Here is a 15135-nt window from a genome sequence, read left to right on the forward strand (position 1 = left end):
CGTCGGTAACCGCTTCGCTTAGATCCAGGGACCGATGGAGGGTGAGTATATAACTTTTTTATTTTAATTCTTTTTTTTTTAACAGGGATATGGTGCCCACATTGCTATATACTACTTGGGCTGTGTTATATACTACATCTCTGTGCTATATACTATGGGGGCTGTGCTATATACTACATGGCTGTGGTATATATTACGTGGCTGGGCAATATACTACATGGCTGGGCAATATACTACATCGCTGTGCTCTATACTACGTGGCCTGTTATATACTATGTGTCTGTGCAATATACTACGTAGCTGTGCTATATACTACGTGGCTGTGCTATATATTATGTGGCTGTGCAATATACTACGTGTCTGTGCTATATACTACGTGGCTGGGCAGTATACTATGTGGCTGTGTTATATACTACGTGGCTGTTATATACTACGTGGCTGTGTTATATGCTACTTGGCTGTGCTATATTTCTCTGCTGTATCTGTGCATCATGAATCGTGGTTTGTGTTAAAGAGGGGGGCCCACTGAGACTCTTTCACCCGGGGCCCTCAAAAACCTGCCTCAACCAAAAGTCTAACCCGTTAATAAACACTCCTGTTCCTCACTGAGCCCACTGACCTCGCTCCCCGCTGCTCACCTACACCAGCATCGGAGGGCTGACACAAAGTGCCGGCTCCCTGCTGTGAACGATGGGAGCCGGCAGCCAGTGAGAGCCACTAAAATCTCTTGGCGGCTTCTCTCGCTGGGCTGCCAGTGCCTACTGCCTTTGCTAAGTCAGAACACGCCCCCACCCCCAGTATGACACGCCCCCGGAAATGACGTCACACCTGGAAGGAGCCCGTATAGTCTAGCATTTACCATTCGGTGATCACCACGGTGAGATTTATGAATGGCGCCTTCTGGGGGTGACGGGGATTTTCTGTTTCTCGTCCCCATACGATGTGATAATGCTGAGCGGGCGGGCGTGAGGCCGGAGCTCTCCCCGGGGCTGCAGCACCATCCTGCCCGGCTGTACAGGGGACGTGCTGGGGCCGGTGCCCGGGCCTCCTGGCCGGATCTCCCCCCACACCGCGCTGCTCCCACTAGATGGCGCTGTATTCCTCATAGTGTGAAGAAGGAAATGCTGCAGTAATAAGCGCCATCTAATCTGGAGGCCTCTCCTCACAGCTGTGGGCGGATATTAGCGGGGATTTGTGCTGTTTCTATTGATGTTTCCAGTTGTCACCGTCTGTTCTGTGCCCCATACACTGCGGCCATCTGCTAGTAATGTATTCTCCATGTGGGGGGCTAGAGCCTGATTATAGGGGTATTCCGGCTCCGAAATCCTGCCCAATAGGGAATAATATTAGCTAATACCTCCAGTTAGGCATATAGTACAGTTCTTCTGATTAGCTATATCGCAGGGCATACCTCGTGTGCAGGCATTGCAGTAGTGTAGGTATCCACGGCTACGACCACTCATGTAGTGAGTTGTTAGTGGTCATGACCATTGATACCTAAACTACTGCAATGCCCTGCGACATAGCTAATCAGAAGAACTATACTACATTTCTAATTGGAGGTATTTGCTAATATTATTATTACTATGCCTACTATATTTTGGCATAGGGTCTTGGAGATGGGAGTACTCCTTTCTGAAAGAGAACCTGTCCTTAGATTCATTCTGCCTGAACCCCAAGCAGCATAAGTATGGCTACATGATTGTATCCAGGTATATTTTACTCTAAATCGCTGCTGCGTTTCTGACAAATCTAGTTTGACTCCACCCGCTTCAGATGATTGACAGGTCTCTCCCTATGTAGCACATGAGACCTGTCAATCACCTGGATCAGGCTGGGGACCTCTGGTCTCAGAAATGGCTTCTCAAGCAAAGGAGGCGATTCGTCAAAGTTTTGTCACAAGTCGGTTGGTTAAAAAAATAAAATTGTGACTTTTTTGGTGTCCTCACTCCATTGTCACCCAGCTCTGAAAAAGTGGGATTGGGTGGGAACGCGGCTGCCCCCCACTCATCAAATTCATGACTTGTAGCGGTCGCTTCACCACATGTCTTAGGCTAGTTTCACATTTGCATTAGAATCCGCAGCGTTTAATCTGCAACCGCAAATGAAGGAAAAACCGCATGGGAACGCGTACAAACGCAGCGTTTTGTAGACGCATAAGGTAGCGCATGCGGTTAAAAAAAAACACGGCATTTTCACTCTTTGCCATGCGTTTTGTTTGTGGTTTCTGTGCGCATGCTGGAAAATTTAACAGGAGAAAAATCTAGATAACCAAACACCGCCAATTGGACTACAGAGGGCGTGTATTATGGGATATCTATATATAGACCCTAGGACTGCTGAAATCTTCACAGGTTGCTGCTGTATCCTGTTCACATGGAGAGCTTTCATTTCAATCTGGATTTAAGCATCAAGCTGTTTCTTGCCTGTGCGTTTGCTTGGGAGCAACAATGAAATCGAGAAAGAGAAGGTCACAGCATCAGCGTTTTTGGAGACACCTCATTATTAAACTTCAGGAGAGCCGTGGAGCTTATCACACGCTATATAACGAGCTTAATGCCAACCCTGACAAATTCCCGGAATATACCAGGATGTCTCAAGGCTCTTTTTGGGATTTGCTTGGTCGTGTCCAAGAAGCCACCTGGAGACAGGACACCCAGCTCCATAGAGCGATTCCAGCAGAGGAACGTCTCCTGGTTACATTAAGGTGCGTAACAATTATAAACAAATGCCAGTCATAATTATTATTGTTCTGCGATGTATTATTTGTATTTTCCTTTATGTCTTTAGCAGAACACCACCAGAGATGGAATTGATTTTAACTTCATTTTTTTATTTTATTTCAGATTCCTGGCAACCGGAGAGAGCTTGTCATCCCTCCACTTCCAATACCGGCTTGGAATTTCCACCTTGTCTGGAATAGTTAACGACACCTGCCGGCTTTGTGGAACGTTCTCCATGATGAATTTATCCCCCCTACCCACCGAGGACATGTGGATGGAAATTGCAGAGAAATTCTGGAGTGTGTGTGATTTCCCCAACTGTTTGGGTGCGGTGGATGGAAAGCAAATCCGCATTATCAAACCCGCCAGAACTGGATCGGAGTACTTCAACTACAAAAAATATTTTTCTGTTGTGTTCATGGCAATAGCAGATGCGGACTGTCGCTTCATCGCCGTGGACATTGGAGCTTTTGGCCGTGGCAACGACTCCCAGACTTTCAAGAACTCAGTTATGGGCTGACGTGTGTATGGCAAAAATTTTAATTTTCCACTGCCATAACCTCTCCCCAACACTCAAGGCCCACCGATGCCATTTGTTATGGTTGGGGATGAGGCCTTTCAGATGTGTGAAAACCTACTGAAGCCCTATTCCAGTCGGGACTTGAACCAAACTAGAAGGATCTTTAACTACAGACTGGCCAGGGCCCGAAGAACAGTGGAGTGTACCTTTGGGATTCTAGTCTCAAAATGGTGCATTCTTGCAACAGCCATTAATCTAAACATGGATACAGTCGATGAGGTGGTCAAAGCCTGTGTGGTTCTGCACAATTACATAATGGCTAAAGAGCGACCCAACATAGAACTGGATGAACCAGTTGCAAACCCATTGCCAGATTACCAACATCATCCGCTGCTGTCAACTGTTGAAGTTGGCCACATGCGGGACCAATTTGCTGCCTATTTTGATTCTGATATTGGATGTGTGGCATGGCAAGACAATATTGTGTAAATGTCCTGTTGGGTTTGGGTCTGTACCATTTATGTTTTAAATGTTACTAATATTTTTTGTTAATAAACTACGTGTTTGTATATCTTGACCGAGTCTCCTATGTATTTCCTCTAAAAACCACTTAGGTTGCTAGCGATAAGGTAGTTGACGTCATTACTTCATGATTCTGTTCTGCAGTATCTATTGGACGCAGACTGAAGAGAAGATGGAGGTATAATACAAAGCAGATCTATACTCACCAGGTCTGGTGTCAGAAATAATGAATTCATGATGCACAAATAACAGCCTCATGAATTCACTATTTCTGACACATGTCCAGGTGAGTATAGATATGCCTTGTATGACATCCATCGTCCCTTCAGTTTGTGTGAAATAGATTACGTACACAGAAGAGCAAATGGAGGTTATACAAGGCAGTTCTCTACTCACCAGGTCAGGTGTCATAACTAATGAGTTTTTTGACACATGACCTGTTGAGTATAGTTCTGCTTTGTATTACTGCCATTTTCTCTTCAGTCTGCGACAAAGTAAGCAGACGGAAGAGATTATGGAGAAAATACAAGTAATATTTTTTTGGGTCACCTCATAGCTCTATACCAAACACACAAAGCTGCAGTGTTGTATTTACTAACTACTGGAGCCATGAGGTGGCAAATAATATAGTGTGCGGTGAAGTGTTTTATTTGGCGCACGGTGTGTTGCCGGCGGCGAAATACACAATTAAACAAACATTATTGGGGGCAAAAAACATTTATTTTTTTCACAAAAACAAAATTTAACTGCGCCTGCTTGGGTTAGAGTGATGGAACTGTGGGGTGTGTAGCTTTGAAGCCTGGCTAAGTGTGGATGACGCAGGGGTGGCAGGAGAAGGGGCAATTAAACCAGTGGGGTCTGGGAGTTCGGGTATGGAGCTTGACACATGAGAGGCCTGAGACGCACTGGAAGGGTGAGACATACCTGACATTAGACACATTAGGAGGTGAGGGGGAGGAATACAGATAGTACGCAGTTTTTAAATTATTATTATTCTTTTTTTTTTCCCTTTTTGGGATTTACGTGGTCTGGGGAGCCTCGGTGGACTCATTTGTTGCTGCCTGTCAGGGTCCGTCTGCTGCATTGTGCTCGTAGAGCGGGCAGCCATGCCAGAGTCACTTGTGCCAGGGTCCTGCTGCTGCATGGTGGTGGTGGAGCAGAAGGCCATGCCAGGGTCCTGCTGCTGCATGGTGGAGGGGAAGGCCATGCCTGGGTCCTGCTGCTGCATGGTGGTGGCAGTGGAGGAGGTCCAAGCAGGAGCAGCAGTTGTCATGGCGGTGGGCTGTCCAACAGCACTCGGCATGGTGGCGCTGTAGTGGTGTCCGGCAGTGCTTGGAATGGTGGTGGCCGTGCAGTGGTATGCAGCAGAGCTCGGCATTGAGGTCAAGCGTGACAGTGTTGGCACAGGTGGATATGCCATTTAAATCAAATAAAAATATAGTACCAGGTAAGAAAAATCAAAGTGTAAATCATGTAATCCCTTATTAAAAAAATATTAAAAAACACCCTCCCAGTGCAAATAACACAATATGTATATATGATCTAGCATAACCTACCACAACCCTATAGGGGTTAGGATACCAAAGCTCTTCAGCTCCAAGGACGTCCACCCATTTCTTCTGATACATGTTGGCACCAATGACACGGCAAGGAAGGATCTACCGACAATCTGCAAGGACTTTGAAGAGTTGGGGAAGAAAGTAAAGGAACTGGATGCACAGGTAGTTTTTTCTTCTATCCTTCCAGTAGATGGGCATGGCACCAGGAGATGGAACAGGATCCTTGATGCAAACAACTGGCTAAGACGATGGTGCAGACAACAAGGATTCGGATTCCTGGACCACGGTGTGAATTACTTGTACGATGGACTCCTCGCCAGAGACGGACTACACCTCAACAAACCTGGGAAACACACATTCGCCAGAAGACTCGCTACACTCATCAGGAGGGCGTTAAACTAGAAGAAGAGGGGACGGGAAGAAAAACATTAGACTCGAACAAAGACGACCCAGGAAAACATACTCAGAAGGGAGGTAAGAACATTTCTAAAACAATCCACAGTGAGGAGATTGGAACAAAACAAAATCCTCTAAACTGCATGCTCGCAAACGCCAGAAGCCTGACAAACAAGATGGAAGAACTAGAAGCAGAAATATCTACAGGTAACTTTGACATAGTGGGAATAACCGAGACATGGTTAGATGAAAGCTATGACTGGGCAGTTAACTTACAGGGTTACAGTCTGTTTAGAAAGGATCGTAAAAATCGGAGAGGAGGAGGGGTTTGTCTCTATGTAAAGTCTTGTCTAAAGTCCACTTTAAGGGAGGATATTAGCGAAGGGAATGAGGATGTCGAGTCCATATGGGTTGAAATTCATGGAGGGAAAAATGGTAACAAAATTCTCATTGGGGTCTGTTACAAACCCCCAAATATAACAGAAACCATGGAAAGTCTACTTCTAAAGCAGATAGATGAAGCTGCAACCCGTAATGAGGTCCTGGTTATGGGGGACTTTAACTACCCGGATATTAACTGGGAAACAGAAACCTGTGAAACCCATAAAGGCAACAGGTTTCTGCTAATAACCAAGAAAAATTATCTTTCACAATTGGTGCAGAATCCAACCAGAGGAGCAGCACTTTTAGACCTAATACTATCTAATAGACCTGACAGAATAACAAATCTGCAGGTGGTTGGGCATTTAGGAAATAGCGACCACAATATTGTGCAGTTTCACCTGTCTTTCACTAGGGGGACTTGTCAGGGAGTCACAAAAACATTGAACTTTAGGAAGGCAAAGTTTGAACAGCTTAGAGATGCCCTTAATCTGGTAGACTGGGACAATATCCTCAGAAATGAGAATACAGATAATAAATGGGAAATGTTTAAGAACATCCTAAATAGGCAGTGTAAGCGGTTTATACCTTGTGGGAATAAAAGGACTAGAAATAGGAAAAACCCAATGTGGCTAAACAAAGAAGTAACGCAGGCAATTAACAGTAAAAAGAAAGCATTTGCACTACTAAAGCAGGATGGCACCACTGAAGCTCTAAAAAACTATAGGGAGAAAAATACTTTATCTAAAAAACTAATTAAAGCTGCCAAAAAGGAAACAGAGAAGCACATTGCTAAGGAGAGTAAAACTAATCCCAAACTGTTCTTCAACTATATCAATAGTAAAAGAATAAAAACTGAAAATGTAGGCCCCTTAAAAAATAGTGAGGAAAGAATGGTTGTAGATGACGAGGAAAAAGCTAACATATTAAACACCTTCTTCTCCACGGTATTCACGGTGGAAAATGAAATGCTAGGTGAAATCCCAAGAAACAATGAAAACCCTATATTAAGAGTCACCAATCTAACCCAAGAAGAGGTGCGAAACCGGCTAAATAAGATTAAAATAGATAAATCTCCAGGTCCGGATGGCATACACCCACGAGTACTAAGAGAACTAAGTAATGTAATAGATAAACCATTATTTCTTATTTTTAGTGACTCTATAGCGACAGGGTCTGTTCCGCAGGACTGGCGCATAGCAAATGTGGTGCCAATATTCAAAAAGGGCTCTAAAAGTGAACCTGGAAATTATAGGCCAGTAAGTCTAACCTCTATTGTTGGTAAAATATTTGAAGGGTTTCTGAGGGATGTTATTCTGGATTATCTCAATGAGAATAACTGTTTAACTCCATATCAGCATGGGTTTATGAGAAATCGCTCCTGTCAAACCAATCTAATCAGTTTTTATGAAGAGGTAAGCTATAGACTGGACCACGGTGAGTCATTGGACGTGGTATATCTCGATTTTTCCAAAGCGTTTGATACCGTGCCGCACAAGAGGTTGGTACACAAAATGAGAATGCTTGGTCTGGGGGAAAATGTGTGTAAATGGGTTAGTAACTGGCTTAGTGATAGAAAGCAGAGGGTGGTTATAAATGGTATAGTCTCTAACTGGGTCGCTGTGACCAGTGGGGTACCGCAGGGGTCAGTATTGGGACCTGTTCTCTTCAACATATTCATTAATGATCTGGTAGAAGGTTTACACAGTAAAATATCGATATTTGCAGATGATACAAAACTATGTAAAGCAGTTAATACAAGAGAAGATAGTATTCTGCTACAGATGGATCTGGATAAGTTGGAAACTTGGGCTGAAAGGTGGCAGATGAGGTTTAACAATGATAAATGTAAGGTTATACACATGGGAAGAGGGAATCAATATCACCATTACACACTGAACGGGAAACCACTGGGTAAATCTGACAGGGAGAAGGACTTGGGGATCCTAGTTAATGATAAACTTACCTGGAGCAGCCAGTGCCAGGCAGCAGCTGCCAAGGCAAACAGGATCATGGGGTGCATTAAAAGAGGTCTGGATACACACGATGAGAGCATTATACTGCCTCTGTACAAATCCCTAGTTAGACCGCACATGGAGTACTGTGTCCAGTTTTGGGCACCGGTGCTCAGGAAGGATATAATGGAACTAGAGAGAGTACAAAGGAGGGCAACAAAATTAATAAAGGGGATGGGAGAACTACAATACCCAGATAGATTAGCGAAATTAGGATTATTTAGTCTAGAAAAAAGACGACTGAGGGGCGATCTAATAACCATGTATAAGTATATAAGGGGACAATACAAATATCTCGCTGAGGATCTGTTTATACCAAGGAAGGTGACGGGCACAAGGGGGCATTCTTTGCGTCTGGAGGAGAGAAGGTTTTTCCACCAACATAGAAGAGGATTCTTTACTGTTAGGGCAGTGAGAATCTGGAATTGCTTGCCTGAGGAGGTGGTGATGGCGAACTCAGTCGAGGGGTTCAAGAGAGGCCTGGATGTCTTCCTGGAGCAGAACAATATTGTATCATACAATTATTAGGTTCTGTAGAAGGACGTAGATCTGGGGATTTATTATGATGGAATATAGGCTGAACTGGATGGACAAATGTCTTTTTTCGGCCTTACTAACTATGTTACTATGTAACCCTAGACTTGCCTTCTAACCCTTCCTAACAGCGGGGGTTGGCGCCCTAAAAAATGATTTTTTTGGCGCCCCCACTCCACGGCGGCTATCAAAAGCTAACCCTGATTATTCTCTGATGTACTACAGGTTGGAAAATAACAAGCAAATAAGAGATGAAGGGATAGTACTTATTATTTAGCAATATAGGTTATGTGCCAATTGACTCTCTTGTATAAATATAATGCGTACCAGGTGGCTTTTATAGGACCCATATAGCATAAATAGATCTCACGGATCCTTTCCAGCTAATCAAAGCCTGCCCGCCAAAAAACCAAGAGGCCATATGACTAGCCTTTCATCGCAGTTTATACATAATCAACTCGCCACATTAAGTGCAAATGACTATACAATTTGTGGCAATGTAAAAAAACAGATAAAGAAATAAACACAGTTGGGGTATAGCCCAAACTTAGCTTCCAGCCTCGACGCGTTTCCCCGTCCATACGATTCATCAGGAGGCAAAAGATGCAGAGCCAGTCAATGGATGTGAGGTGTCTTGATAAGAGGACAGACCTGTATAGACCCATACTGGGTCCGTTTAAATATCTCGCCAGGAAGTAGAAGGATCCAATCCCTGTCCCCCTTCAGAGCACACCCATTCTCCCATACTGCATCGGAAAAGAATGCTCCGAGCATAAACCGAACCAATGAGAAAGTGACAGGGAATAATTTTAACAAAATCAATTTTATTTAGTAGCAATAGAGACAAACCATTTAAAATATAGGATAAAAAATATATATGTATATATAATCCATATGTGCACAAATCAAGCTACATATAATATCTATAAGGCAAGCCAGATTCCAATTATATACCCCAATACAAGCAAAAATTATATATAACAAGGGGGACAATTTATTGCATATGCTATCCAGGAGTTAAAGTAATAAAAAAAAAATGTGTATAAAAAATCATAAAAACGTGTACTAATATCTCAAAAATTCATAGTGGAAAAGCAGGTTGCCAAAAAAGTGCCATGTGCAATGAACTAGATGCTAATTGCCACTGAAGATGCATGTAGTGCAAAAAACGCATGCAAAGGAAACTAAGGTGCTGTATGCAAATGCAATCAGTGTGCCACTTACTTATAAATGATGGGGGGAATGTTCCCAGGCTGCCAGCGGCTTGATGTGCACCCCGACGCGCGTTTCGGAAGCACAGTTCCTTCGTCAGGGTGTGTGTGTAGTACATGACCGAGGGGGTTTATATACGGTAATGATAAATGAGAGTGCCGATGTCAGTACCCACCGTATAAACGGCGCATGCGCCGCCCAAACAAAACCGGAAGTCCAGGACGCAGCGTCAAGTAACCGGACGAACATGATGAGTGCATGGCGTTGCCAAGGACACCAAGACGCCGCGGCCCAGACACCAGAGCGCCGGACGCGCATGCGCACAACAATAGGAGTGACATGAGCGGATGGGAGTAGAAATAGATAAGAGGTGTGTGTGCATCAAAAAAGAGGAATGTGTGAATAATAAATTGGGATAATGAAGCTAAAATAAGCGCGCAGGGCCGAAATATCAGAAGAAATAAAGTGCAAATATAGTATATTGATGCAGTGTACTAAAAGGGTATTAATATTATGTGCCGTATATAGAATCCAGATGATATATATATTTTAGGCTCAGTAGTATTGAAATACAAAATATAAGGTGCAAATATGATCTATGTGATGCTGTGTACTAAAGGGGTATGAATATTATGTACCGTATATAGGATCTAGATGATATATTTTAAACTCAGTAACATTAAAATACAAGATATAATATTAAATATATACATTACATCATATAGAAAATCATAAAAGATGTATTTAACATTATTAGTGTAATTTCAGTCCCATAGATCTATTCCAATTTGGTCGGACACGAGCAGAAATCCGCACCACCAGATCCGGAGCGCCACCAAAGAGGATCCCCAAGTGGAGACAGCCTGATCACATGAACAAGAACCACACAGGGAAGTCCAACACGTGAAACACATCCACAATGGTGAGCGATAAGGATTCCCTAAGATGGTATAAAGATAATAATTAATACAAAATAAATACATAGATGTACCAATATCGATCATGTACAATATTATGTTAAAATATATATATATATATATATATATATATATACAAATGTGCATATATAAAAATAACCAATAAAAATAAAATATAATAAAATATATTATACTGCACCGGGTGTAATATTGGCTAGCTGAGCTGATGATCTGGGACTCGGTCCACTACAGTTAGGGGGGGTCCCGAATCCGATGCCAGGGCGCTGGTGTCCGCTGCTCCAGTCTGCTTAGCGTCATTCTATCTGAGACGTCTCAGTGCAGAGGTCACATTGTTGTCACTACAGCGCTCTCTGCTGAGACGGAGACGTCACAGAGAGTCAGAACGTAGTATATGTGCTGAGGAGGCCTGACCGGAGCAGTGGACTCTGGAGCACTGGCAGCGGGGAACACAACGGGGAGAAAGGAGTATTTTTTTTTTATTTATTTATTTTTTTTTAATAAATGGAGCAATATATGGGGCCCATTATTCTGTATTGAGAAATATATGGGGCCATTATTCTGTATGGAGCAATATACAGTATCTGGTCCACTATTCTTTATGGCACATTATATGGGGCCATTATTCTGTATGGAGCATTATATGGGGCTATAGGGATGGCAAATTCAGAATACCAAATTACCCAGAGGGTAAATAAGCCCTAATTAAGGGATGCATTAAAACGTGGATTTTATTATACTTTGTTAAAAAATAGTGGTACATAAATAAAAAAAACACCCAGCAGTGTGCCTGTTAAATCTCACTATTATAATCTCTTTAAAAAAATGTATAGCCCCAACCCTATGAGGAAGCTTGTTAGGCAAAACTTGTTGGGGAAGCTATGTGTTAGTTTTAGATAGCAAAAGTAATGCCTGTGTATCCTAGGGATAGAGACTCTAACCCATAAACTGCAGTCATGGTGGATATAGTATTGCTCTGAATAGGGATTAGATTGATGAATGAATAAGATGGTTTGTGTATTCCTCCCTTTCCTTATGCCTATTTTGGTAAGTGCTGTTGTATGATAGTAGTAATCAGTTATCCCTGTTTTGTATTTGTGTCTTGTTTCACTTACATTTCTGTAATAAGGCCCATGGGGTTTAACAAGATCATAGTAAGGTTGGAGACCCAGGCCTCTCTACCATCAAGAGAACCCCTGAGACAGGGATAGTTAGGGTCCCAGTTCCAGGGACAGTTTTAGGCACACCTCTCATGTCTGTCACAGCGTGATACCTACATACAAATTGTCCTCCATACAGTGTAATACCTCCATATAGTCCTCAATACAGTATATAATGGCCCCACATGGTCCTCTATACAGTACAATGGCCGCACTTAGTCCATACCTTATAATGGGCCCCACATAGTCATCCATACAGTGTAATGACTCCACATAGTCCTTTATACAGTGTATTGGGCCCCACAGTCCTCAATACAATATAATGAGCCCCACACACTCCTCCACATAGAATAATGGCCCCACATCTTCCATACAGTACAATAGGCCCCACATAGCCCTTCATACAGTATAATGGCCTCAAGAAATACTCCATATGGCATAATGTTTCCCACATTAAAAATAAAAATACTCAGCTCTCCCCAGTGCTCCAGACTCGACAGCGAGTACTCTGAAGCTCGTCACTGCTCAGCACATCTGGAGCGGAATAGAGATGTTATCGCACCCGCTGCGCTGAGAAGGAGAATTATGGCTGAGATCCCTCATTCATTTTTACCTTCAACTGTATCTGCATCCAGGATGCTGAACAGTTGAAGGAGTGATGCCGGGGAGAGGGCAGGGATTGGTGCGAAAATCGTGGGCCAAATATAATCACCCTGCCGGACAGATTTGGCCCGCAGGCCAGAGTTTGACATATGTGGTTCAAACCATACTGGACTTCATGTAAATACTAAAAAATGGGTGGACAACTTTTCTCACATAACATTTATATCAGAAATGAATGCCATAAAAAGAAAAAATGCTTCCAACCTCACAAAAAATGTATCCCAAAAATACAACATCTTCTGGCAAAACATTGTTTAAATAATGCAAAAATAAAACTGCTAGTGCATTTAACCCATTAATACGTCTTTTTTTTACTGACCTGAGATATAAGAGACTAGCATCCCCATACAGGTAACAATCCAGCAGCTTTCGGCTGACCACTATTGCTGAAAACTTGCTGTATCAGCGACGATCAGTGTTGGCACCGTCCATATGTTTATAGGAAACCTGTCACCCCCAAAATCGCGGGTGAGGTAAGCCCACCGGCATCAGGGGCTTATGTACAGCATTCTGGAATGCTGTAGATAAGCCCCCGATGTACCCCAAAAGATGAGAAAAAGACGTTAGATGATACTCACCCAGGGGCGTTCCCGCAGTTGGTCCGGGTCCGGCGCCTCCCATCTTCATCAGATGATGTCCTCTTCTGGTCTTCACGCTGTGGCTCCTGCGCAGGCGTACTATGTCTGTCCTGTTGAGGGCAGAGCAAAGTACTGCAGTGCGCAGGCGCCGGTGTAACAGACCAGATTAACCCCCCGCCCAGAATATACCCGGGGTTAAAGTAGCCTAGCCAGATTATACCCCGGGTATATTCTGGCCTAGCCCAAACTATACCCCGGGGTATAAATTGGACTAGTCCAGTTTATACCCCTCTGGGCCAGATTATACCCCGGGTATATTCTGGCCTAGCCCAAACTATACCCCGGGGTATAAATTGGACTAGTCCAGTTTATACCCCTCTGGGCCAGATTATACCCCGGGTGACATGGCTGGTGACAGGACACTACAATATAAACGTTCAAAGGTAATCACTGATAACAACATTAAAATGATTAGTAAACACTGATAACAACATTAAAATGATCATGATTGTTTTCAAGATAAAGTGCATGTTCTGTTGTTGACTGCAGATTGAAGCTTGCGGGATAGGTCAACCAATCCATGGTGTCACCAATTTTGGTGAGGATGACGATGTCACAACTCAACAGATTTGCTGTGGCCATGATTTCAGCATCAGTTGCCCAGACTCCATCACGAGAGATGCCAGAGGTGTTCACATATTCATTCACATCTTGATTACAGTAGCCCTGTAGTTTTTTGGACAAGTCAGTTTTTATGTGGTGGATGACTTTAGCTCTGAGAAGGGAGTAGTTGTCCTCTTTTCTTGTCAGGAAATAGCTGATGGCACAAAAATAGCAGTTCCCATCACCTTTGGTTTTATACTGTATGTACGCCGTGGTTGTCCAAGATCTCTTGTGCCTCGAAAGTACACAGCCCTATTAAACGTAAGGTCAAGAGTGGTGGTAAGATACTTCCTTCCTGAACTTGGTAGTGGGTTGAAAGTCTTGGTTTGCTGGTGTTTCTGTGTGGCAGAGTCACTGGGACAGTCATCATGGGACTGGGGTGGTAGAGAAGTCTCTTCATCCTGGTAAATCTTAAGGTTGCTGGCATGGTAGGTGTTGCTTAGTATCTTGCCAGTCTTATTGTTCTTAAGTTTTACTCGTCCCTTGGTTAAGGATTCCACAACTAAGTAGGGTCCAACCCAGCGTGGTGCCATCTTTGAACGTATGCGATGAATACGACATTGATTCTTGATATAAACAATGGTGCCAGCAGTGATTTCTTTGTTGCTCTTGTGTCGGCGATCAAAGGCACACTTTTGGTGTTCCTGAGCAGAATGGATGTTGGTACTTACAGTTGAGAGGATCCTGTTATGGTTGTGAGTGTATTTAGCACATCAAGGTTGGCATCATCTGAAAGAGACATGACATCCACAGTGTCATTTGCTGATGGACTGAGGTCAATAGGAAGCTTAGCCTTTTGTCCATACATGACCTCAAATGGAGTGCACTTGGTTGAGGCATGCACAGATGTGTGATAGGCCAACAAAACACCAGGGATGAACTGGTCCCACTTGGTCATTGACAAGCTTGCAAAGAGATTCTTTGAGTGTTCGATTGTCACATTTCCGCTGGCCATTTGTTTGTGGGTGGTAGGCAGATGAAATGCGGTGATCTGTTTGAAAATGATCCATCAGGTTGTCGATGATCGAGTTCACAAACACTCTTCTCTGGTCGCTAATCAGAGTGTCCATACAGCCTAAGCGGCAAATAATGGTGTACAAAAATTTTGCTACTGACATGGCACTCTTGTCTGGAATAGCTGTTGCTTTAGTCCACTTCGAGAAATGATCAGTGACAGCAACTATATATTTGTTGCCGTTTGATGTTTCCTGAAGAGGACCGATCATATCAATCCCAACTAAGCTCCATACTTTTCCAGGCACTGGTATACCGTT

At 43.3% G+C, this 15135-nt stretch overlaps 2 protein-coding genes across 6 annotated transcripts in view; both read left to right on the forward strand.

Annotated features, from left to right (window-relative positions):
* LOC138645814 (zinc finger protein 84-like) overlaps window positions 1-15135 on the forward strand; it is a 56495-nt gene that overhangs the window by 21928 nt on the left and 19432 nt on the right. For 2 of the 5 annotated variants that reach the window (XM_069735336.1, XM_069735335.1), the window contains exons 1-2: window positions 807-877; window positions 10631-10784. The gene's annotated coding sequence lies outside the window, so the exon portion shown is untranslated. Of the gene's footprint in view, window positions 1-806; window positions 878-10630; window positions 10785-15135 lie in introns of those variants that run through there. The other 3 variants (XM_069735334.1, XM_069735333.1, XM_069735337.1) reach the window with 2 other exon arrangements.
* LOC138645818 (uncharacterized) lies at window positions 825-3820 on the forward strand. Its single transcript, XM_069735340.1, has 2 exons — window positions 825-2707; window positions 2847-3820. The coding sequence occupies exons 1-2, from the start codon at window positions 2451-2453 to the stop codon at window positions 3241-3243; spliced, it is 654 nt and encodes a 217-aa protein (XP_069591441.1). The 5' UTR covers window positions 825-2450; the 3' UTR covers window positions 3244-3820.

The sequence above is a fragment of the Ranitomeya imitator genome, chromosome 7 (assembly GCF_032444005.1).
Source record: "Ranitomeya imitator isolate aRanImi1 chromosome 7, aRanImi1.pri, whole genome shotgun sequence".
Taxonomy (NCBI): domain Eukaryota; kingdom Metazoa; phylum Chordata; class Amphibia; order Anura; family Dendrobatidae; genus Ranitomeya; species Ranitomeya imitator.